The 26,217-nt window shown below is 45.3% G+C and overlaps 1 protein-coding gene across 1 annotated transcript in view; it reads right to left on the reverse strand.

Moving 5' to 3' along the window:
* Nucleotides 1–330: 330 nt before the first annotated feature.
* The window catches only part of Chrm3 (cholinergic receptor muscarinic 3), a 250,711-nt gene continuing 224,824 nt past the window's right edge, over nt 331–26,217 (reverse strand). The window contains exon 2 of the mRNA XM_051151475.1: nt 331–2,214. Coding sequence (XP_051007432.1) covers nt 432–2,195 — 1,764 coding nt within the window. The 5' untranslated portion in view covers nt 2,196–2,214 and the 3' untranslated portion in view covers nt 331–431. The remainder of the gene's footprint in view (nt 2,215–26,217) is intronic.

Raw genomic sequence — 26,217 nt, forward strand, 5'->3', positions numbered from 1 at the left:
TTTGGGACCCGTGGGAAGAACACACGGCAATAAGTGCAGCGAGGCCCGCCAGCGAATGATTCCAGACCCAAGGGGAATGAAAAGACCCAGGCAAACCGATTTCAGAGGGTACTTGCTTCGAGACAATATTTTTTTTCTTTTCTCTTTAAGAGACAAAACAAAACAGGACATGTAAGAGTCTGTTTCAGAATACATTTCTGTATGCTCAGCCGCGCGTTTTTCTTTCTTTCCTGCTGAATTGGCGTTGGACCAAAACCAGTTATTCAATGGGTCGGTAAACAGGCAGCTTCTCTCCTGTGTGGCTGATAACACCCCGCCCCCCCCTTTTTTTTTATCACCATCAGGAATGGCCTCCTACCCCGTGCCAGGCTCCCGCTAGGCTTCGTGGGCTGATGTGCGTGTGTGGTCACTGCTGTCGATAAGCCCTTTTCCTACAAGGCCTGCTCGGGCACTCGCTTGTGAAAAATGACTGACTGTCTCTGCTGGTACTGCTGTTTACGTCTCTTCCTCTTGTCACACTGGCACAAAAGAAGCATCTTGAAGGTAGTTCTGAACGTCTTGTTGCACAGGGCGTAGCACACGGGGTTCACGGTGCTGTTGATGTAGCAGAGCCAGTAGCCTAGGTTCCAATAGGTTTTGGGTATGCAGCTGTCACAGAAGGTGTTCACCAGGACCATGATGTTGTACGGGGTCCATGTGATGATGAAGGCCAGCAAGATGGCACTGAGGGTCTGGGCCGCCTTCTTCTCCTTGATGAGTGACATCCTTTTCCGCTTGGTGATCTGACTTCTGGTCTTCAGAGCAAACCTCTTAGCCAGCGTGGCCTCCTTGAAGGACAGAGGTAGGGCGGCCGCAGTCTTGTCCCCCGAGGAGTTGGTGTCGGAGGTCTTGGCTGTGTCCACAGCAGACTCTAGCTGCATGGGCAGCTTGGGGAAGCTCTTCTGACAGTTGTCCCCGCCATCCGTGCCCTCCTGGGCCTTGTTGGCACTCCTCTCCACGTCAGCGGCCCCCAGGTCCTCGTCCGGCACCTGCAGGCTGTCTGAGGAGGGTAGCTGGGTAGAGTTGAGGATGGTGCTGTGACCCGGAAGCTTGAGCACAATAGAGTAAATGGCTCTGGTCTCCGAGCCAATGTCCTCTTCGTCAGAGGAGGCCGAGTTTTCCAGGGAGGCAGCAGCGTCATTGTTATTCCAGCTGTCGCTGCTGCTGTGGTCTTGGTCTATCTGCTCAGCGCTGGGCTTCCAGCTCTTGGTCGTGAACCAGAGGCGACAGCGGCCGTACTTCCTCCTGGATGAATGCCTCATACTTTGCTGCTGTAGTTCGTAGCTGCTGCAGCTCCGAGAACTACCGGTGGGGTGGACGAAGTTTTCTGCCTCGGCTTCTGTCCCGGAAGCCTGTAGCCCAGCCAGCTCTTTGGTACGCTTCTCAGTTTCCTTATAGATCCTCCAGTATAAAATAGTCATGATGGTGACAGGCATATAAAAGGCAGCGATCGCCGTGCCGAAGGTGATGGTGGGCTCGGTCAGGAACTGAATGAAACATTCTCCCGGGGGCACAGTTCTCTTCCCTACAAAGTACTGCCAGAACAAGATGGCAGGAGCCCACAGGACAAAGGAGATGACCCAAGCCAGACCGATCATCACGCCGGCTCGCTTTGTTGTTCGTTTGGCTCGGTAGGTGAGCGGCCTCGTGATGGAAAAGTACCTGTCAAAGCTGATGACCAGCAGGTTCATGACAGAAGCGTTGCTGGCCACGTAGTCAATGGAGAGCCAGAGGTCGCAGGCTAGGTTCCCCAGTGCCCAGCGGTTCATGATGATGTAGGTGGTGAACAGGTTCATGGAAATGACCCCAATGATCAGGTCTGCACAGGCCAGGCTCAACAGGAAGTAGTTGTTGACCGTCTTCAGCTGTTTGTTGACCTTGAAAGCCACGATGACAAGGATGTTGCCGATGATGGTCACCAACGCCAGGAAGCCTGTTAGTAAGGCGATGAAGACCACTTGCCAGATGGTGTGACCCCCGAGAGGGTCGCTGGAGGTGTCGTTCGAGGAGAAATTCCCAGCTGCTTGCGAAATGTTGTAGCTGCCCAAGTGAGTGACTGTCCCCGAGGGCAGCCCTGCCTCTGAGGGGCTGTGCACCCAGGAGGAGCTGATGTTTGGGAACAAAGGAGAGGTTGTACTGTTACCTTGCATAGTCATCGTGACGCTCTGACATAGTCTGGGGGAAAAAGAGAAAAGATGGAGTTAGGAAAGATCTTTGTGCTGTTTGGTATGTTCTTTGGGCGGCTTACATTTTCCATTATATATATATATATATTTCTTTTAAAAATTAAATTTGTTCTTTGACAATTACATACAATGCACATTAATCACTATTAAGGTTTCTTTTATTTACCTCCCACTCCTGCCTACTTGTCCCTGTGTCCCTGTGTCCCTGTGCCCCCACAAATCTTTCTCACATTCCTGTCTACACATCATGTTGGGAGATGCAAATCTCAGAGCAGCTAAATGTGATGAAGGCGGTTCTCTCATGTGAAGGGCATGAGTCAAGGGCATGCACAGCAGGGATTGGGTGGTTCGAGGTAGAATATAGTTAGCAAAGGAATTGGACTTTATGCTGACATCAAACAAAACAGAGCCCTGACTTCCCTGATTTACTCCTTACTCCGCTCACTTTCACAGGGGGAAAATATCAGATGCTTATAAGGCAACTGCTCAGCTGCAGTGTCACCCGAGATATCGGCACCTGATGGTAAGGTTTTAGCCACTAGATAAAATTATGAGCATAAGAAACTTGAAGGCTATACCAGCTATTCAAGGCTCACTGGAGTGATCCAAGCCAACTCAAATCAAGAGAGAAAACAGTGTCTATCACATCACATAATACTGCCTCTTTATTTTTATTCTTATTTATTTAGAAACAGGGTCTTATATAGGCCATGCTGGTCTCAAATATACTAAGTAGCCAAGGCTGACCTTGAATTCTTCTTCTTCTTTCTTTACCTCTGTAGTGTACATATTAAAAGCATGTTTTACCACACCTGGCATAATTGGGCTGGGGGAATCTACCAGGGCCACCCTGCATGGTACATCCTTACTACAGATACTGTCTCTTTCAAACGTCATTGATAAACGTAATATGCTTTTTTATAACATTTGATGGCATGCTCATTTCTTATATACTTTTTTCCTAAAGAGTCTTTATCTTCTTAGGGTCTCATTTTCTGCAAAGGTTTTTAGACACAGTAACTGAGCTTCATTCTTTTCTGCTAGGTTTGCATGGCAGCCCCATTTATAGGCCACCTTTCACCAACCTAGCTATGTATTGTACATTGGCACCCATAGAAACTTTTAGGGGCCCTTGTGGCATGGTCCATGGCTCTGGTTCCATGAGAACAAGTCATGTTCTGATGTCTTTGCTTTCCTGTCTTAGTATGGTCGTGATGATGTCATTACAAATAAACAGAATACCCAGAAATCTCAAGGCTTCTAGTCTGCCTCCTTTCATTTTTTCTTGCTAAGGGGTGTCAGGGCAGATGCCTGAGATTTGTCATTCTCTCAGCTATTGTTTTGTGTCCAGACTGGTACTCTTCCCAGCGTGCTTTGAGACAGGCATGTGCCACCTGGCCCCAAGTCCTTGACCACAGTAACGGACTCGGCACATAGCCAAACCAAGAGGATCAGTTTGTGAATTCAAGCAGATGCTGGGAAGAGAGACAGTCTATCATCTTTGGGGGTGCTGAGCTCTGTATCTGTGTGCAAAATACGAGTATAAGAGGAAGACAAAGGAAAGATGGGGGCAGGGTCAGCACAAGATGGGGTAGGACCCTAAGAAACAGATACAGTCTGAGGACAGTCCTTTCAAAACTAGACATAGCTATTTCTAAGTCAGTAGAAGCACTTTGACTCTGGTTATGTAACCAAAAAGCTTTCTTTGTTCCTGGGGCTACTGAAGGAAGTCTTTGATTACCCAAAACTATTCCTTCTTGACTAATCTATTTGGATAAAGTAATAGTCTAGACTACTGAATATTCCGGCAAGCGAATGCTCTAGACTAGTCTAGATAGCTAATATAATCTGAAGATTATAGTTAATAAAATTGCACCAGAAATTTTTTGTTGAAACAAGTGGGTTTGAGTTGTTCTTACCACACATGTAATAATCTGCTGCAACAGATATGTAAATTTGTGTCAAACCGTTTACTCTCTTAATAGGTAGTGAATGTCAACTCTAAAGAAATAAATTTGCTAATGTTTTCTTATTACATCTATTTATTAACATATCTTTCTGTATGTGTGATATGTGTGTTGTGGGTACAAATGCCATGGCGTATGAGTGAAGGTCAGAGGACACTTGGAGGAGTTGATTCTCTCCTTCTACCATGTGGGTGCCAGGAATCTAACTTGGGTCACCAGGCTTGGCAGCAAGTGCCTTTATGTGCTGATTTAACTCACTGGCCTTTGAAATTCATTTTTAAAAAGTAAAAAACAAAGCAAAACAAAAAGCCCCCATACAAAATAATCATAAAACAAAAAACACTCCTCCCCTAAAAAAAAAAAAAAAAAAAAACCAAACAAAAAAGGATTGGAAGTAAAACAAACAAAACAAAACAAAACATTAGCTTGGTCAGAGCATCAGCATATCTCATTAAAACCACACTCCTGGATGTCAGCTGCTGTGACTGGTCTGTGGAAGCCAGAAGTCACAGCCACGGTGTTTGTGATCTATCCCATAACTGAGAGTGAAGACATGAATAGTTTAAAAAAAAAATCAGAAAGTCATGCAGACAGTAATTAAAATTCTCCCTATGGACATTCATAATATATTGTATAAATTAAAAAACAACTGGACTTGTTCAATTGACCAGTGGTATTAAGGAATTTGGAAATAAGGTTCAGGCCAGTTACTTTTTGTAGTTTTGTTCATCCTACTGGTTCACAAAGCACACAGTCCTATGGTCTGTCTGGAAAAGAGAGCCAAAACTCTCAGTTTTTAAACCTCTTTAAACTAATTAGGAAGACTAAGTTACTTCCTGCTCCTCAGAAGTCTAAATTAATTCTACTTCTTTTATTTTTTATTAGATTTGTTTATTTTATGTGTGACTGTTTTGCCTGTGTGAGTGTACGTGCACCACCTGGGTGATGCTTAGCGTCCATGAGGTCAGAAGAGGGTATTGGACCCCCTGGAACTGCAGTTACAGATGGCTGTGAACCGATACACAGATGCTGGGAATCAAACCCATGTCCTGTGCAAGGACAACAACTGCTCCTAACTACCAAGTCATCTCTCCAGGCATGTAATTCTACTTCTATAGTAATCGCTCTTTTTCTTACCACAAATGTGGGGAGGCACGGGTTGGAGTCTGCAACCGTGTCTTTTTTTTTTTTTTTTTTTTTTTTTAAAGACCAGCTGTGTAGCATTTCCTCTTTCTAGAATCTGGTATATATAATTTTCAGGGCTTGTTTTGGGGTCTCTGCTTTGGACAGGAGTGTCTGTTTTCTGTCATGGTTCATTACAGCGCTCAACAGCTACGCTGTCACAAACAGAAACATCACATCCGGCCATTAGGTGGCAAAGTTGGCTCAAAGAACAACTTTGGTGCTGGACGATGCCTAAGCATCAGGCTGCCCTGGAGCTGCAGACTCAGAATTCAGCTCAGTTCAGTCATGCGGTTGGCCCGGCGGAGGAGGATATCAGACAGGGTGGACACAGGGCTTTGCAATCAAACATGTCTTTAAAGGGAATCAAACTTGTGAACTTAGCCCTCATATTCATTTCAAGCTGTGAGGAGGAGAGACGTTGCCTAATATGGTACAGTTGTTCTTGTTGTGAACAAAACATTTCCGGATGCCAAAAGTGGGATAGAATTCCACTTAAAAGGGAGAAAGCCTGTTTTTAAAAAAGATGATGTATCAGACTGCCTCCCTGGTTGCTGCCTTTCATAAGCTTTTATTCAACATGACAAAAAAAAAAAAATGTAAGATGCTTGGAAAAGGTCTCACATTTGTACTGCTTAGTCTTGGCATTGGCTCACGAAATAACCGGCTTACCTTAAAAACAAAACCTTAAGTTGGACGCTTGTGGATTTCCACGCGTACCTTTCAGGCCTGAAACACTTTTTTAAAAAATTAGTATTTTAGAGAAATGGAATGTAATAAAAAAAGCCAACATGAGTAGCTCTTTTAAACACCAGTAAGACCCCTTTATCCAGAGACAGTGCCCTGTCCCCAGTGTGTCCTTGGAGGGGAGAAAACCTTTACAATCTACAGTCTCCTGACTGTTTTTCTCCTTTCTGAAGGTCATTCAGGGTCATTTGCTGTGGTTGCTATGCTTTTGTTGTGGAAGAGAAGCCGCACATTGAGAAAACACCCCTTGATCTAACACAACCATGGAAATAATTTTGCTTAAAGATCTCCTAGGGGGTCCGGCAATGTCTCAGTTGGCCACTGGGCCACTGGGTGCACAAACAAGAGGAGCTGAGTTTGGAGCCTCTGGAATCCAAGTAAGAGGAAGTGCCACAGTGTGTGTCTGTCATGGCTGTCATTCCAGCTCTGTCATGGTGACAGGCAGACAGGATGATCCCTGGAATCCTGCTGGCCAGGTCAAGGGACTCTGTTTCAAGCAAGGTGGGGACTGAAACCTGAGGTTGTCCTCTGCCCTTCACAGGGTACATGTATGTACCTGCACTCACACACATGAACACTTATGTATACACAACCACACACACACACACATACAATACATATGCACACGTAAAAATAGGAGAGAATCTAATAAAACATTCTCAGTTTGGACTGAAAATTTAGGATATGAGTGGTGTAGAATTCAAATGTAAGTTTATTTTTCACACACACACACTATGTATGTATGTATGTATGTATGTATGTATGTATGTATGTATGTATGTAATTTATATATCTATTTCTACTCTAATATGAGGTATGGTACCCATATAACTCAGTTATAAAACAAGGTTTACTTCCTTGTACTTTGAAAGTGCTATTACAGGCTATTTAGGATAAGTAAGTCATACAAATTTTAAAATGTTTTTATTATTGTAACGATTCACAGACAACGAGACAGGTTAACTCCTGGCAGCATCCAGCCTACCTCAAAGAGGATGATGAGCATCAAAGAATCTCCTTATGGAGATGGCTTCAAATGTGGCAAACAAGGCACTGGGCAAAATGTCCTTGTTTCTACAACAGACAGAATTCTGCTTAAAATAGGGCAAGCTTGGATGCAGGTAGAGTCGATGGCCAAATGCTGCCAAGACACGGTAAGCAAGTCCTCAATAGTTCCTGCCTTACAAATGTGTCTGTCAGATATATTGGGCCAGAAGGCTGAAGAAGATGCTCCAACATTATAGAGAGTGTTCAGGTAGCAAACTGTCTCTGTCATCTTCTCACTAGGAAAGCTACTAACCTGCACTCCTGGCATACTCAGGCAATCAAGTTTATTCCTTCTCAAGTCTCTGATGGAGTTGAAGACCAGGCAGCTTAGTTTTACAATGAAGTGTAGTTGTTTAGGGGTTAAGATATTTTTAGGTCTAGAAAGATTTTTTTAAGTTGATAATGACAATATGTAATGGAGATTGATTTACATTCAGAATTTTAGATGCACCAAGATAGGAAAGATGTTTTCTTCAAGGCTATCAAATACAAATGGCCAAAACACTAAGACTGTAACATTTATATAATTCCTGATTTTGTCATGATTCTTCTTGCTATAGGTAGTGTATTATATATATGTGTAATAATATAAATGTATATATAAAAAAATAAAAAATGTTTAAAAATATTAAAATAAAAAAATGTAGGACATGGCAACCCATTTACAGCCAGGTCACCCAGTGAAGAGCGTTCATTTGGCTCACTATTTACATGATCATTATTAACAAGTTACACTTCTTTCCTGAGGTCTATTCTTACAAGACTGTTAGCCAGACATGCTTCGCACATCTGATTTTTGTTAATACTCCCGTTTGTTTGCTCACCACAATGGATACATCTTTGTACACCCAGTTGTAAATGTGGGAAAACCCCCTCAAAAATCAAAATCCCCCCCAAAGCAGAAGCAGCGTGTGAGGTGGAGGAAGACCTGCCATAGCGCGCCAAGGAGTCAAGCTGAAGTCCCTGAGTCCGACACCTGGTGGGTCACAGAGCTCTCTGGCCTTGCTTCCTTATTATAGAGAAATGCAGGGTTCAGTGCTCAGGGGTGTCTACCCAGCCCCGGATCCATAGTAGTTTCTTTCTTTCTTCCTTCCTTTCTTTCTTTCTTTCTTTCTTTCTTTCTTTCTTTCTTTTGTTTTCTGAGACAGGGTCTCTCTGTGTAGCCTTGGCTGTCCTGCATAGTAGTTTCTTAAAAAATGGTATGATTCACTGAATACTCCTCTCTGATTGGTTACGGGACAGAATTTTCTAGGATTTACAAAAGCTCGGTTTTTGTTGAGTCTAAAGTGATGGTTCCTGTTTCAGGAGGCTCTTCCCCTGGGGGGAGCATGTCTGAAGCTGTTTCTGCTGTCACAGCCTGAGAGAGCACGTTCCGGCACCCAGTAGGTGGATGCCAGGGACACGCTGCCGACAGAGGACAAAGAGCTGTCTGGTTTCAAGCGTCAATGAGGCTGAGATGGACAAACCCTGGCACAAACAGGAATGAAAGAGGTTCAGAAAAAAAATGTCATCCTACTGTTTTGCCAGGAAAAATCTGGAAAATATCCTGGTACTCATTAATGCTGCAAACTCCAATTCCCTTCAAGGATCAGTCTGTGGTGTGGAGGCAGATGAATAGTGTGCTTGCCTTACAAGTCCAGATATCATTCATGTGCTCTGCGGGACACGCAGGAAGAGCTGGGCCTGGCTGTACATACTCACCAGCCCAGCTCCGTGGAGGTAAATTCCCTGGGCTTGCTGCAGTTTTGCCTTACCTCAACAAGTTCTAGGTCAATAAGAGACTTTGTGTTAAAAAAAAAAAAAAAAAGGGTGGGATAGGCAGCGCGGCTCAGCAGGTAAAGGCACTTGTCATAACCCTGATGATCTGAGTTGAGTTCTGGAAACCATGTTAAAAAAAAAAGTCAGATATAATGGTTTACGTCTGTAACCGTCACCCCAGGCCCACTCAGGTGAGGACTGAAGTAGAGGAGTCGGGTGAGTCAACCGGAAGCTATCATGTGCAGGTCAAGGTCAGGAATAGCAGGAGAGACTTTGCCTCAAAAACAAGGTGGGGGCTGGAGAGACAGGTTAGTGGTTAAGACGGCCCGCAGCTCTTGGTGATTTCAAGTACCAACATGGCGACTCACAGCTGCCTGAAACTCCAGCTCCAAGGAACCAATGATTCTTTGGACACTGGAGAGAGCGGGCATGTGGAACCTGGTACTCGTGAACACATCTGGCGCACACATATATGCGTGCAGGAAGGCAAGCACACACACATAAAATAATGAAATTAAAAACAAAAAATAAGGTAGACGTAGAAGTCTTGAAAAGTTATTTACTGGTCTGTATGGGCACACTGCAGCCCTGGTGCATCCACCCACATGTGCACATGCTAAAACAAAAGCAAAGGCAAGGCAGATAGCAACTGAAGAACCATAGCTAATGTGTGTATGTAAGTATGTACACATGCACACACACACACACACACACAGAAGGAGAGAGACAGAGAGAGAGAGAGAGAGATGGATGCACTCAGTAGTTAAACGTCTCCTCCCAAGTGCTCATTGCAAATGCAGAACCCAGGACACCACACAGGCAGGCTGGCCACTCAGTCTATGCCTGACTTCCGCCCTACCAAGCACTCCAGTCATGAATAAACCTAAATTCTAAACAATGTTTGTGTTTATAAAGCAGACAGTAGGAATCCAGTCCTCTTGCTCTTGCCTCTTATCCTCAGGACTTAGAGGTGACCACTGGCAATGGTTTACTTAATAAGTAAATATTTGCTAGAAGAATGGAGCATCCTTTTAAAATGTGGCCTTCTGCAGAATTGTACGTGTGCAGTTGAAGCGCTTACTTCAGGCACTGTTATGCACATACGTATTACATCACTCAGCCCTTGCATCCATACTGTGAGTTGAGCCAATTACTTAATTGTCACATGAGAAGATGGAGGTATTGATGGTGGCAGCCAGGGTCACGCAGCTCCTCAGAGGCAGGATGAAGAGCTGACACCAGGGCTGGGGAGATGGCTCTAGGCTCAGCTAGTCACAAGCCTATGTGCCTCCTGTGCACCCATGAAGGCCTGAGCTCCACACAGAGCTGGGCTTGGTGTGTGTGCTCGCAATCCCTATAGTGGGGAGGTGGAGACAGGGAGCTTCCAGGGCTTTCTGGCCAGCCAGGCTAGACTATTTGGCAAGCTCTTTGCCAGTGAGACCCTGTCTCAAAAAACAAGGTAAAGAGTTCCTAAGGCACGATAATGAGGCTGTCCTCTGGCATGCATGTGTATACACCCCGCCCCCCCCCACACCACACACACCACACACACCACACACACCATATACACACCACACACAATCACCACACCATATACAACACACACACACATCACACACACCATAGTACACACCACACACATACCACACACCATATACACACCACACACACCACACACACCACACACACCACACACACCACACACATCACACATGCCACATACACACCACACACACCACACACACCATATACACACCACACACATCACACATGCCACATACACACCACACACACCACACACACCATATACACACCACACACATCACACATGCCACATACACACCACACACATTACACACACCATAGACACACCCACCACATCACACAATGCACACACACCATATACACACCACACACATCACACATGCCACACACACCATATACACACCACACACATCACACACACCATATACACACCACACACATCACACACACCATATACACACCACACACATCACACATGCCACACACACCATATACACACCACACACATCACACATGCCACACACATATACACACACACACATATGCGCACATACACACCACACACACATATATACACACATACACATGGCATACACACCACATACACACCACACACATCACACATACCACACACATCACACACACCACACACATACACACATTCACACCACACACATACACACACACATATCACACACTACACACACACCATACACATCACACACACCACACACATACACACCACACACATCACACATACCACGCATACACCACACACATCACACACAGCACACACATGTACACCCATACACACACGTACACACCACACACACACACCACACACACCACACACATATACACATCATATACATACCAGACACACACACACATTACACACACACACACACACACATTACACACACACACACACATTACACACACACACACATTACACACACACACACACATTACACACACACACACACACACACACACACACACATGGATTTAAGGCAAATTCACCTCAAATTTTGCTCCCAACCACCCAACAGTGTTAAGGTTTTTTCGCTTCTCTCTTTCTCTCACTTAACACTATGTTACAGACATTGTTCATATTCAATGCAAATAACCCTTAATGTCACACATGCTTGGAAAGGACGTGGGACTGCCCAGGACCCAGCAGTTGGCACACCATGTCCTTGGCCCAAGTGGAATTTCCAGGGCAGCAGAGTGCACGAGATACTGTGTTTGCAGAAAACTCTTCTAAATGAAATGTTGCAGAGCTCAGCATCAGCGAAGCCAACACAAATCTCAGAAAGCCTTTCCAAAAATAAAATATCTGGTTTCCAGAACCGTCTCCCAGCACTGGCTCTCTTGCCGTGTTAGTAGGGAAAGGAAACCCCCTGTGTCTAAGTGAACTAGACACCAATTGTAGAGCAGGTCCCAGAAACAAACAGATATGACAGGATTCAGACGAAGCACACGAGGGACCAGGACCTTACACCTGAAGTCATCAAACACCAAGGGCATGGGCAGACTTTGATTAAAACGTGGAGTGTGAATTCAATTCTCTGATTTCGATATGTAAGCATTAAAGATGGGTGTTTTACTACTAAAAGAAAAAATGCTATCTGTGGAAATAAGAGCAGAGAAATATGTGAGAATCAAAATAAAACAAAAATAAAATGTATATTTTGGCAGTGCCCATGCCATTAAATATTAGAAAACAATGACCTCTTGTTCTGAATTTCCTGTATCAACTGGAAACTGGAGCTCACTCTAGTGTGAATTCTGGCCCTGTGGGGCTCAGAACAAAGAGGCGAGGAAGAAAGTCGAGCCAGTCAAACAAACAAACAAACAAACAAACAGAAAACCCCCCAAAACATGAGCGGAATAAGACTGAAGAAAGAAAAAATTAAATACCCAAAGTGTGAAATCAATACAAATAGATTCATCCAGGCTGAAAAAAGAAGAAATCCTACCGCACACAGAGAGTGATTACTGCAGGCTGAATGCTGAGGTTTCAGTGCCTAGAATTATTCCCAGAAGCCTCCATCAAACTGCACATGTTCCGACTGACACACGGCTCACTCCCTGCCCCCTCCCAGGCTGTGCACGAGCACTCTGCCGTGATAAGTGTGTTTTGTATAATATTGTCATTCCTTCTTAGTGTTTCGTCAGGGCCAAGTACAAGGCATGTGGCTCTACACGAAACCAGGAGTGTATGTGTATTGTGTGCATGTGCATCAGATGCACCAGTGTGCAAGCTGACAGTGTGCACTTTCGCCTTCTGAGGCTCACCCCTCCCACTCCTGGGGCAGTACATGTAAAGCAGAGAATTCAGTGGCTTGGACGTGACGAAATCTCTGCCCAGTATTGTTACAGTCTCATTGATATTTTATTGTTTTAAAAAGTAATTCTTACTTTTTTAAAATGTTTTGTGTGCACATGTGTGTGCTCACTTACAGGTGTGCATGCCCATGTACGTGCATATGGAGGCCAGGATGTCAGGTGTAGTTTCCTCCTAGCCACAGGACAGTTTTAGGGATACAGGAACGTCCATTTGTGCCTGGTTTTACATGGGTGCTGGGGATTTGAACTCAGGTCCTTATGCTTGTGCAGCAAGTGCTCTTTCCTACTGATGGATCTTTCTGGCCCCCTACAGACTATGTCTTAAGGAGGATGACGTGCATCAGATGGTGAACACAGTTGACATGCCACAGGAGAGTGGCCAGTCTTCTATGAAGGAATTTTATTTTACTTTTATCTTTTTTTGCAGTTGGTAACTTGTAAGTTAAAATGTGTTTGAAGTTTTTATGGTGTCAGATTCAATGTGTCATATTATAGTTGAGGCTGCACTCCTCTCACGTGCTGTGCTTGCACTCTCATGTGCCATGCTATTTGTTGCCTTACATTTCTGGTTATAAAACATCACCCAGCTAGAGTAATTGATATTACCCACCATACGATGAGTGCTTCCATATGCCACTCAGTATATGTCACTTATATTCTTCAGACTAAAGCCTTATGCCTCTGGAGCGCAGCATTTCATGTATGAGGAACCAGAGCTCAGAGGGGCCAAGGAGAAGCGTGCCCAAGACACCTTCGCCTGGCTAAGTAGCCATGTTTGGACGCGGACTGTGAGTATCAGACTCCGAATCTTCACTATAACCCCTCTCTGTGAATGAACTAGGAGGCCCATGCCCAGCTGAGATCCCCCCCCCCCCAAACCTCTCTCCATCCCTGTGGACAGCTGATGGCTGCTGTGGGGAATGGGGGAAGGGGAAGGGTGGAAGGGGGAGGGGAAGGGAGAGGGGAAGGGGAAGGGTGGGAAGGGGGAGGGGAGGGTGGAGAGGGGAGAGGAAGGGGAGGCAGTTTTCCTCAGTCCTGTGGTCCACAGTAGATGGCTCGTGCCCCAGTGGATGGTGCCCTGTACCCAGGTGCACGTGGGCAGCACTGATTGGACTCAGGGGAATATAAAGCAGGAGGAGGAGGAAGAGGAGGAAGAGGAGGAGAAAGAGGAGGAGACGCGAAGCTGAGATGGGGATGTGGAGGAGACTCTGAGGAGTTGGAGGGGCTGCAGAGCATCCATATGGTCTATATATATCGTATTCGTGTGTAAAATTATGGAAGAATGCTTGAAAATAAACAAAACTCGAAACCTCTCTCCACCCCTTTACATCTCTTCAACAGGGCCCTACTTAACCCTGAGGTCCTCTCGTAGTCATTAACCAAGTGATTGCTTTCCCCTTCATATGCTGCAGGCTCCAACTCAGTGCGGAAGGCGCCTGCTCCTCCCGATGGCTGAACCAGGAAAGGCGTTGTAAGAGAATTCAAAGCTAATGGCTCTCCCTGTACTCCTTTCATTCTTATTTTAAAAGTTATAAGGCACACACGAATTGTGCAGACTGACCCTGTGCTATTTCCACACGTGCAGGTGATGTGTGCAGATCATGGTTTGAGTTTAAACTCCTGGAAGCGAACATTACCTGCCCCTCTGTCCCCACCGCCACTGTGCCATGCCCCTGGCTGTCTGACCTGTCTGCAAGTTTAAAACTGCTTGTTGCTCCTGTTGGGGGCATGACTACAAGCTCAGCTTGTCCCAGCCTAGGAGTGGCCACCCACTACTGACCGGATAAACACTAACCCTTTGGGACACTGAAGGAGTGGATGGGCTTACAACCCGCACATCGCTGTGGCCATGACAGAGGCCCCGCTGGTCTGCACCACTGGCCCAGCCTGGTTGAATCAGTCTGCACAAGCCATTGGTAGCGCTCAAGACCAACCAGAAAAGGTCCTCTGAGCTGGCTTTACCAGGAAGCAGTGTTAAGATTGTGGTCTCCCTTCCCTCCATCCTGACAAGGCAGCGAAACTTGGGTGTAGGGAAGCACTGAGGTTCTTGGTGAAGACGTTGATGGATGTGTCAGGACTGATGGCCGGCTACAGAAACCTGCTGTCCCCTGTCAAGTTTTCACTGTCATTCCCACTGACAAAGGAGTACTGCCTCACGGTGTGTCTCCACTGACCGCCCAGCACCTCATGTCAAGTATTCCTTTCAACTATGAAAGGTCTCCCCCTTCTTTTCTTCTCCCTCCTCACGTCCCTCCTAACCCTCCCTCCCCCCCAACCCCCCGCCTCACCCCACCTCACCCCCTGCTCATGTAGCACAGGACAGCCTCAAACTCACCACGTAGCCAGGGGCAGTTTTGAACTCTTGATCTCTCTGCCTCCACTTCCTAAATACTAAGACTACAGGTGTACGCCTCCGTGCCCAGCTAAAACTCACATTCTTCAAGAAAAGTTTTTTTTTTTTAAAATAAAATTTGTATTTCAAAATATTCCCACCAGGGGTAGATACAGACTTTGTGGAGACTGAAGCTTATGTAATTTTGCTGTCTATTCTGTTAAGGAAAATGCACACGAAATTGAGAATATGAAATATCATCCTTCTCTTCTCTGTCAGGGGCTCTTTGAGGGGACTTGAAGTTTTAGCTTTGTTTCCTGGACAGAGGACCTTTCCCCAAGCTCCAGTATACATCTAGATGATCTAGTTATTGTTAAGAGACTGAAAGTTAAAAAAAGGGGGGGGCCTGTGTATAACTAAGAAACTAAGAGTATTTGAGTTCCCAAACTAGAGGTAATGAAATTCTTTTCCAAAACACCTCAACAGACCGATGCAAGCAGGATTCTGGGTGTCCTGATGCAGTGGGTGATGTGTAGTAAATCCCAAGGAGTTAGGTCACCGAGGGTTTAACTAGTTTTTAAAATGGTTTGTGAAGCCACAGGTTCCAAATATGTGCCATTGAATAATCATCTTCAACCAAGACAGAGGTAAGAGAGGAGGGTGGGTTTTCTTTGCTAGCAAGCCGGCGTCAACGTGGAGCCCCAGGTGATGGGGCCTAGTTGTAAACTGAGGCAGCACCAGTGAACCCTGTCACACAAGAGCAGTTGTCAAATGAAGATAAAGGGAACAAATCAGGACAAGTAAATAGCATGAATGATTAGATTTTCTAATAATGATAAAGAATAATTAAGAAGAGGTAACAGAAAAAAAATGATGTGTCAGGGGAGTGCTTTGGAAAGTTACTGTATGTGTCTGGCACCAGGTAAAACTGAAGACGAAACCAGACATATTTCCTAGTTCATAATTAGAATATGGTTGTGAGAAATGGCCCCATATCCAGCAGTAGGTATCTACTCTGAATCCCAAAGAAAGGATAGATTCAGCCAACTTAAAATTCTTAATCAGAGGTCTGAAGGAAATACTAATGAAGCTCTCAGGAGTCAATCAATCTGCAAGCAATGCACACGTGAGTGGACGGGGGGGGGGGGGGGGGGGGGGGGAACTGAAGGGACTTCTTACAATTACACACAGTTTATTTAAGAAAACCTCTGGCCAGATGTTACACAACCCACGGCCACTGAAGGAAGAAGGTCCACAGATGACATTCAAACTGATCCCAGAAAATACTTAAATCAGATATGCTAATGAGGCAGCAGCCCTAGGAGGCTGTCTCCATGGGAACACCGATTTTTTTTCTTCCCTATGATATTTTAAATTGGAGTGCACATCTGCCAGGGCTGGGAGGATCTACCTAAAGGTAATGTGTCTGTCTCTCAATGGCGGCAACACTCCCTTGGCTTGCCAGGCACGGCTCCAGGTTTGGTTTTGTGCCTTGGTACGAGTTTAGCTCAGCACTTTTCTTCTCTTGTAGCATCAAGATCTGGCTATGACAGAGACTGCAATTCAAGGCTATGGCTCTGCCTCAGGCACCAGGAGCCACTGCCATCTCCTCTGCTGTCTCAAACAGATCACCACCATATGACTTCCAGTGTCTTGGAACATTAACGACACATTATAAAATAAAATATTAGGGGAGCAGCTTCTGTGGTTGAAGGTTCTAGCGGAATTTTGGTTGGTCACTAGAAACAAGGAGGAGAGAGTTTAGGGACACCATTGAGGATATATCTTCCTTAGTGGCCTCCTTGGACAAGCTACTGAAGCGTCGGGAAGGGGGTTTGTTTCTGTTACACAGCTCAAATGAGGAAGAAAGGTGAACTCAGCGAATGTCGGTTAGTTTCCTAGTTAGCTGAGGGTCGCTGTCTTCTCCCAGGGTGGCTCCTGGCTCCTGCTAGAGAGTAGAGGATCCCTCCTGGGGTCCTTAGGGAAAAGCCAGTGCAGGTGATGAGTTTAAGAGAGGGTTAATGGCCTCACCCCTGGACTCAGGAATCCCTGTGCAGGTGTGCCTCATGTTTGTTTAAGATACAATGCCTATTGTAGTGATTATTTGTAGAAAGTAATTGTTTGGTGCTAAAGTTGTCACCAAGCAAGCTTATCATGTGCTGCTAAGGACAAAGAGATATTTAGAACAAAGCCACGAAGCGATGTGGATGTCTCTCACAATGTCAAGACAAACCCCAGACGCTCAGCAGGGAACCAACAGCTTAGCTCAGTTGACTGAGAAGAGTGATGCCTGGACCGCCCGGTGTCGAGTTATCATCAAGTGGTTACTTTTCAAATATGCAAATTTGGGGCCACAGTCTAGACATGTAGTCTTCTGTCCATCTCCCCTTAGGAGAGTCCAGACACAATCATATACTGGGGAGCTTGGGGACAGTTTAGGGTGACAATTACCGTTTGTTTCTTTGAAAGTCCCTGTTAGAGTTGCTCCCATGCTCTCTGCAGGTTATCTGCAGACATTCTCCCTAGTTGTCCCCCAGTCCAGTTCTTGCCAATCGAATTCTGAACAGGCTATTAGAATATTAGGAAACAGAGAGGAGGGATCAGGAGCAGTAGCATGGTTCAGCAAGCCGTGCCACATCCACTGGGAACTCAGCATTTCCACCTACCACTGAGTATTTAAAAATTAACATATATTATACAAAATAATGGGTCTCATTCTGAAAATTTCATATACCTACATAATGCATTTTGATTATATTTATTCCCATTATTTTTCTCATATCCCACACTTCTGCTGATCTTCTTCTTCTCAACTAGGCCCCTTCTAGTTTCTTATTTTGTGTGTATATGCATATGTGTGTTTATATGTGTATGTATGTATGTGTATATGTGAGTATATATGTATGTGTGTGTACATATGTGTGTACGCATGTGTATGTGTGTATATATGTGTGTGTTTGTGTCTGTGTGTATGCATACATGTGTATGTGTGTATGTGTATATGTGGGTATATGTGCGTATACATGTCTGTATGTGTGTGTGTGTGTGTGTGTGTGTGTGTATGACTCAATGAGCTTCATTAGGGTTGTTCACAGGAATATACAAACCTTACCAGTGCTTATACTACGGAAGATATTTTCTCTCTTTCATCATCAACAATTACATGTGTATTTATTTATCCTCTCACAATTGTGGCAGTCACATGTTCACAATCAAAGCATTCTTAGGACCACACTTCCCCCAGAAGCCCAAGCAGCATTTCCATTTTGCCTGTTCGGTCTCCAGCAGCTTGACCCCATCAAACCAGTCCTGCCTCCCTGGAAACACTGGCCCCCTGCCTCCCCGGCACCCCCCCCCACTCCCCCACCCCCTGCCTCCCCGGCCCCCCCACCCCCCCTGCCTTTCTGTTTGCGTGTTTCTGATGGAGACACTTGCTACTGGGTTGAGGGGCATCACGGATAATCCAGGATAATCTTGTCTCAAGCTCCTTCATTTGATTGCATCTGCAGATTCTTTTTGCAATATGGCCACAGGATTAAGGACTGGGATATCAACCCACTATATAACACAGAATGCAAATACGTTGGCTTTTGGACAATAGACTTTTACTATAAATGGGTGCCTGTTGATAAAGTTTGTCTTTTCATATGACAAATACATTCCTTTCAGGACTGTAGATGAGTTTTTTTTTTTAAAGTTGGAATTAAAGATGTTTTTAAAGACATATACTTTCATAGCACCTCCCCCACCCCACCATCACAACAAACTCCTAAAAGGAAAACAAAACAAAACAAAACAAAACATTTGAGGTGGAGATACTTACCTAAATGTAGAATATGTTAAAAAAAAAAAAAAAAAAAAACCCAAAAACCAAACCAAACAAAACCAAACCAAACAAAAAACCCAAAACCAACCAAACAAAAACCAGATTTCAGTTGGTTAGCTTGTTCATGTGCCCAAACAAGAATATTTGCTGTACATATTTTGTTCAGCGTCATGGTTTAACATGAACACAGAGCTAGATTCCATGGGCTCAAATACACATGGTAGTTCTGTGTTTTGGGACAAGTTATTTCACCTCTGTGTGCCTTAGTTTCTTCACCCATATAATATGGAGGAAGAAGCCTATGTGGATGTGGAGTTGAAAGGATAAAAAGGATGAAGACAGTTCTTAGAACGCTCTGCTTGTGGAGTGCAAATGCCAAAATACGCTACAAATGTTCCAACCTCTGTGGAGTCTTGGCATGACCCAGACAAATAAAACACTGCACTCTGTTAAACAAGAACAATACTTAAAAAAAAAACAAAAAAACAAAAACGCACCCAAACAAATGGACTTAACCATGATGCTGCAGAAGAAACCATCAAGATGCTGAGTCGGCAAAAGGTGTATTAGTGTGTGGGGCTAGTGTGTGGGGCTGCTTCATATAATCCTGGACAAAGATGGCGCTGTAACGAAGTGACATTTAACTTGAGGACTGAAGATAAAGAGGTTGCCCTAGATCTCCCACCCGTCCCCTCGGGGGTGGGGGGAGAAGTTTGTCTGGATAAGCTAGATTGCTTCATGTTTTACAACCACGAATCCGGGAACAGAGGCAGCATACCACAGAGACACCGATGAGATGCTGCCTTCTGCACATTTCAACAGAGCCCGGTCCATGGGGTGGAAGCGTGTAGGAGAATGTGACCATGAAAGAACATTCCTCGCACGGGGAACTACTTGCATATGTATTCCTCAACCTACTAGACTAAGATGATCCTCAGGAAACTTAGAAGTCCCTGAGTGCAAAAACGAAGACCCTGAGCTGCGGTGTCTCCAAGAATAAATCAAATATGGGGCCAGAGATCCATTCTCCACAGACTTATTGGACATCCACCTCAGGCTCTGCATCAAGTGTCACACTTTGCACATTTTTCCCTCTCATAGCCAGAAACCAGATTTTTAAAAAATGTACACAAAGTAAAAGGAGGGCTTATTGGAAGAGGACAAAGATAATGGGCGTCTATGACACACATGTGTGGAAACGTCCCATTATTTTAAACAGTGGATACCCGCTAGTAAGGAAGCTTAAAAAAACCTTGGGTGTTTTTGATCTGTGATTGGTCGAATCTGGGCGCGCTGGGCCCAGGGATGCAGAGGACTGACCTGCTCAGGGTCTAAAGTACAGAAAATACCCTGCAAGTGTCAAATGACCAATGCCTCCACCAGCAAAACTCTTCACGCAAGGCTAGATAAAAGCGACACGGACAAATCACCATAGCTTGCAGGCTCAAACAGCTGCCAGTCATTAGCATATGGCGTGGGGCGGGTGGTTGTCTGTTCCTGGTAGGCGGCAGTGTTCTCGTGGTTAAGTGAGGACACAGAAGGACACGGGCTCGTCTTCAGCTGCAGTCCTGCAGAACTGGGCGTCTCCAAACCCCCAGGATACACTTGAACCACGTCTTAACTTTCCAGCTCCCTGATCACCTGTGGGCACGAGGCCAGTCCTGTCAACCCCCTGTGTTCACAGGTCTAGAACATTTCAAACGACCACGTTCCTCTTAGTCCTTCTAGGAAAAGCAATGTATGGGGCCAGAGAGATGGCTCAGTGGGTACATGTGATTGCCATGCCAACCTGACTGATGAATTGTACAAAGGAGTTGACAGAACTGATTGCTGAACACTGTTCTCTGACCCTCACGTATGCTCTGTGGCATGGGGACACCTGAGGTCGGACATACGGACATCCTGTCTCTGAGAGAGAGAGAGAGAGAGAGAGAGAGAGAGAGAGAGAGAGAGAGAGAGAGAGAGAGAGAGAGAGAGAGAGAGAGAGAGAGAGAGAGAGAAGTGGTTAGAATTCTAGTGTGAAAGCTGACCTTAAACAACTCACTTGAAATAGTTACTCAAAGGGCACAGGAAGCAGATGGCTGTGTGTGAGTTCCAAGCCAGTGGGCTGGGAACCCTGAGGAACTTAAAGCAAATTCGGGAGATGGTTTCAGACCTGGGTAGGGGGAGGCTAGGGTGGGGGTGGGGTGACAGGGGGAGCTGGTCAAGGTTTGACTGAGGAGCTGTTGATGGATTACCTGATGACCTGAGTGTGCAGCGATGATGTCTCAATCATTTTGCCATTTTGTTCTGTTTCTCTGGCCATTTCTTTTAGCCTCCCACTTCCTCTAAATTTGATTGGTGACAGGCTCAGCAGGGGCACAAGTCCCCTCCCGTCTTGGAGGGCAAGCTTTTTTTTTTTCCTCCCAGGACCCACTATTGTCCTTATTACTGAATGGCTTTGGGCTTCTCCTCCTCAGGGGCAGTTTGCATTTCCTCATGCTCCTCCTGCGAACCCAGCAGGACCGTCGCGCCAATGAACAGCACCAGATAGATGTTCAAAACCATCCCCAGTCCTCAGAAACTGATAAAGCTCTAAGCCTGCTCAGTTGACGGTGTAACCAGGGAGGAGGGTCTTTCCAGGAAGCAGAGCAGCTGATACAGGAAATGGCACTGAGTGTGTGTGCGCTGGGAGCGGGGTGTGGGTGGGTGGGGGGAAGTGTGGTGGACTGGCTTTGTTCTGGACCTGCCAATACATCCTAAGAGGTCAGGCGAGGTCAGGGAGATCAGGAAGGGTCAGAAGGAAGGGACTTGTCTTCCTCCTCCTGCTTTCATTAGCCCTGAGCTTTCCGCCTAGAGCACTGCAGGGCTGAACCTGCTCACTACTGAGGACGGACCTTTGCCCTTGGCACAGCCAATTCACTGGGCAGCTTTGTTCTTAATTTAACAATCCCTGGCTTCCTTATCTCTGGAGGTGGGGTGGGGAGGGGGTTTTTCAAATCCAATAAAGAAGCCTTCCAGATTCCCAGATGTCTTAGCCAACAGAAGCAATGCATATGTAGTTACTAAGATGGCACATGGATACAGGTGGTCAAACCTGGAAAGGGCAGCCAGGTCTGGGGACCTCAAGGAGTGACTCCCCCTCGGTTGTCCCAGGCAGTGGGGCACAGGTGGGCCAGCACCACCCATACCACTGGAGAGCAAGCTAGAGATGTGCATTTGGTGGCACTGGACCTGCCAAATTCAAAGTTCTGGGGGTGGCTGCCAGGCATAGGTATTGCAGGCAGCCTTCCTGTGCGGCCAGCGCACGTGTGTTTGAGAACTTTTAGCATGAAGGAATGTGGTTTCACTCTCTGGGTATTTCCTCACACATGCCATTCTCTCCATCAAAAAACAAAACAAAACAAAACAAAACAAAACAAAACAAACACCAAAAGTCCCTCTCCATCTTCCGTGGCTATCTGAGCAACCCCATGGGATGCCGCTGGTACCCTCACAGGACAACGAAGCACCGGACTGCACTTGAACTGACTAAAATGCCAGCCTCCTGGGTTCCTGCGGCTGAAGCTGGTCCTCTGCATCCCATTCTCCCATCCCCCAGGTCTGACAGGCAGCCTGACAGATTCATGAAATAGATATAAGTGTATTATGTACATATATGTATTTCCACATGCATAAATACATGCATAGATGAGGCATTTTATAGGGGCTGGGGGAGATGGGTTAGTTGGCAAAGTGCTTGGCTCTTCAAGCACGAAGACCAGAGATTGATTCTCAGAGCCCATGTTAAAAAGGAAGGTGTGGTGGCACACGCTTAGAATCCCAGCGCTGGGGAAGTGGAGGCAGCCCATGGTTCCCTGGCCAGGCAGTCTAGCCTCAGGTGCTGGTGAGACCCTGTGTCCAAAACCAAGGGAGACAACTCTGAGGAATGGCACCTGAAGCTATGCTTCGTCCTCCACATGCATACACTTACTTGTGCACATATGTCTGCACTGGTACATACATGAACACACGTACATATATGAAGTACTATATATATATATATTATAAACATTAATGCAAAGATATATGTATCTACTAAAAACATTGAAAAGAGTCATCATTTATTAGTTTTTGTTAAAAAAAAATCTGGATTTCTTTTCCTGCTCATTGAAGGAGGCAAGAAGTAGCCAACTGGTCCATGAATTTGAATTTTCTGTGTGGCATTATGAAATTCAGTTTCAGGCTGGAGAGATGGCTCAGAGGTTGAGAGCACTGCCTGTTCTTCCCAAAGGTCCTGAGTTCAAATCCCAGCAACCACATGGTGGCTCACAACCATCTATAGTGAGATTTGGTGCCCTCTTCTGGTGTGCAGGTGTATATATGCAGGCAGAACACTGTACACATTATATATATATATATATATAATAGGCCTAGGGTTTAAGAAAAAAAAAGAAATAAATTCAGTTTGTTGTTTTTAGCCCAAACCTTTTTTTTTTTTTCTGCCCCACCACTTTCTTCTGCAGGAGTCTGGGAAGTTAAAAACAGTCTCTGCCACACCCCAGATGTTAACACTTGAGCTGATGCCATTATTCACCAGTTAGAGTTTATTTACTACAAAGTTGAAAGCAATTAATTGTGTTCTTCTGAAAAAATGGGACAGCGGCACCCTTGAAGGCTGCGGCCTGCTGTAGGATCTAAAAGAAAAATGTGTTGGTATTTCAAAGTCTAAAGCTGTCTATTATGTTTGCGAGAAGGGAGCACGGTAGCCCCTGTAACTCGGACCTAAACGACCTGAGAGTGCCTTTGAGAGAGCAAGATTGCAAATTAGGACAGCGACTCCCAGTGTTTGCCTTCAGAGAGAGGAAGAAAGAGCTAGTGAGCCCCAGCAATTTCAACTAAATGTGCTTCATTTCCAGCGAAGCCTTCTAACGCAGAAATTTCCCAGACACTTTACACTTGCTCTCTGTGTTAAGACACCAACTGTGACTCGCAGAAGGGGATGGCAAAGTGACATTCATGTCTTCTCCTGAGGGCTGTTCAATATGAAGATGCAGATGACTTCTTGCAGATGTTCCTGCCTTGTGAAAGCTCTTTAGTGAGCCAGGAATCAAAGCAGGCAAAAGCAAGGGTATTGAGGTGGGCAGCCCCTACACATGAAGGAGCTAACTGGATAACAACAAAGTAATAATAATAAAAAAGAAGGCTGGCATTTTTAAAAAGTAGACCACTATCACAAACTCCCTCTAGCTGGCTGTTGTTCCCACCTTGAGGACACATGGACAAACCACCCAGAGCTGATGGCTGGCATTCCCTTTCCCAGGACTGTATTTGAAACTAGGGGTAGTGGTCAGGTGGTTTGGTGGAGGCGCCCCTCATGCAGGGTGGAGCTCGAACTGTGTATGCCATCTGCTCCTCACGCTTATAGAGTGAGAGGAAAAAATGGAGAGAAGACCTAGGCTTGGCTAAGATACATACAGTCCTGCCAGGGGACAAATGGCTTCACACATCCATGCCAGGCCCCCTCAGAGATCCGACCCTGCATCAGTAGCTCTCTCACACTATCCCCCTTCCTTATGATACCCAACAGAGTGCCATACAATCACAAGACACCTGACACCAGCCTGCAGCCTCCACACGTTGGTACATGTGCACATGTGCACACACACACAAAGCTGAGTTCTGTATCTCTTTAACAGTACCATGTCGAATGTTTTTGTGTTTGCTCGTCACTTAAAACTGAAGGGGGGTGAATTTGCTCAGATCTTGGCAGTGTTTTCACCTTTGGTAGAGTTGGTTGGAATATCCAGTTTCTTCTTCAACGATCTTGTTGCATGCTTAGGAGATAAGGAACATCTGTCCTTCATTTTTATCTCATGTCTAAGTGAGAGATATTGTTATACATGTACCATCGACACAGCTCCACGCACAGCGCATGTGGGTATCACTTGGTCTTGTGTGGTAAGCACTATATTGGCGGAACCATCTACCTAGTTCCTGGGACTCAGCCTTATGGTGCACTCCCCATCTCTATAACCCAAAGGCTAATTGAGTACTAAGGATGTTATTCATTCCTCTTGTGAGTCTTCATAAGCCATCCTCAAAGATGGGGCAGTAATAAATGCTTTGATTTGGAGGTGGGGAGCCATTAAATGCAAATTGTTTGTCCTTTAATTCCTTTGACGGACGTCTGACAAGAGACAGCAGCAGGACACAGTGAAAGTGCTATGGAGAGAATGTTAACTTACCCATCTAATCTTGACCCAACATTGTACATCAGAAATCAAAATAGAAAGGCCTACACTTTGAGGTATGATACACACAAGCCAACAACGTCTGTGTAACGTCAGCTTAAGACACAGCCACCATGGCCAATAAGGGACCTGGATCACTTAGGTCTAGATTTTTCTACAGTTCTACAGAACAAGGGGTGGCTGTGAATCAAACCCAACAGGAGACTTTACTTTTGTAATACCAGCCAGATAAGAACGATTTCTATGTCTTTAAACGGTTGAGAGTAAAACAAAAGGAATAGCATTTTAAGATACATGTTAAGGACATGAATGTTCACTTTGAGTGTCCAAACACGGCTTCTCGGGATGCAGGAAGAAGCCATGTGTCCAGATGTTTACTATGCTCAGTTTTTTCCCCCTCACTGAAACACAGCTAAGGAGTTGTAACCAAGATAACGGCACATCCTAAAATACTTCCTTGCTTGCCTTTTGCAGAAAATGTTGGCCAGATAGACCCTGCTGCAGACTGCTCAGTTCTCCGCGGCTATCACCTGCTGTCAGACATACTGGTCCTGAAGGGCTGGGGTCACGTCTACAGCATTAGTGTCCTTATTGCCTCCTGGGACACAATCCTTCTTACAAACGTGGTGTAAAAATACATTTGTGAAATGATAGAATTGCCCACCACTACTGTTTGAGCATTTTGCTTGTCATACAGATAAAAGATGTAGCCGATAGACTTAGGCTTTTGCTGAGTCAGAAGCACTGTTCATGCATGTGTGCATGCGTGCGTGTGTGTGTGTATGTGTGTATGAAAACATGCATAAAATATATTTTAAACATAAAATAAAGGTGTAAGAAGTTTTGCAAATGAACCTTGCACAGAGTCAAGTTCATACTAAGTTCAAAACCAAATCCATGCTGCAGTATTGGAAACTTGGAAAGCCCCCTTCCTGAATTTCCTCAGTTATAAAATGGGATAAAACATAACTCTTTTGGTTCCTGTGGGGATAAACTAAGAGAATGACTGTAAAATGTTTGGTTT

The sequence above is a fragment of the Acomys russatus genome, chromosome 9 (genome assembly GCF_903995435.1).
Source record: "Acomys russatus chromosome 9, mAcoRus1.1, whole genome shotgun sequence".
NCBI classification, from domain to species: domain Eukaryota; kingdom Metazoa; phylum Chordata; class Mammalia; order Rodentia; family Muridae; genus Acomys; species Acomys russatus.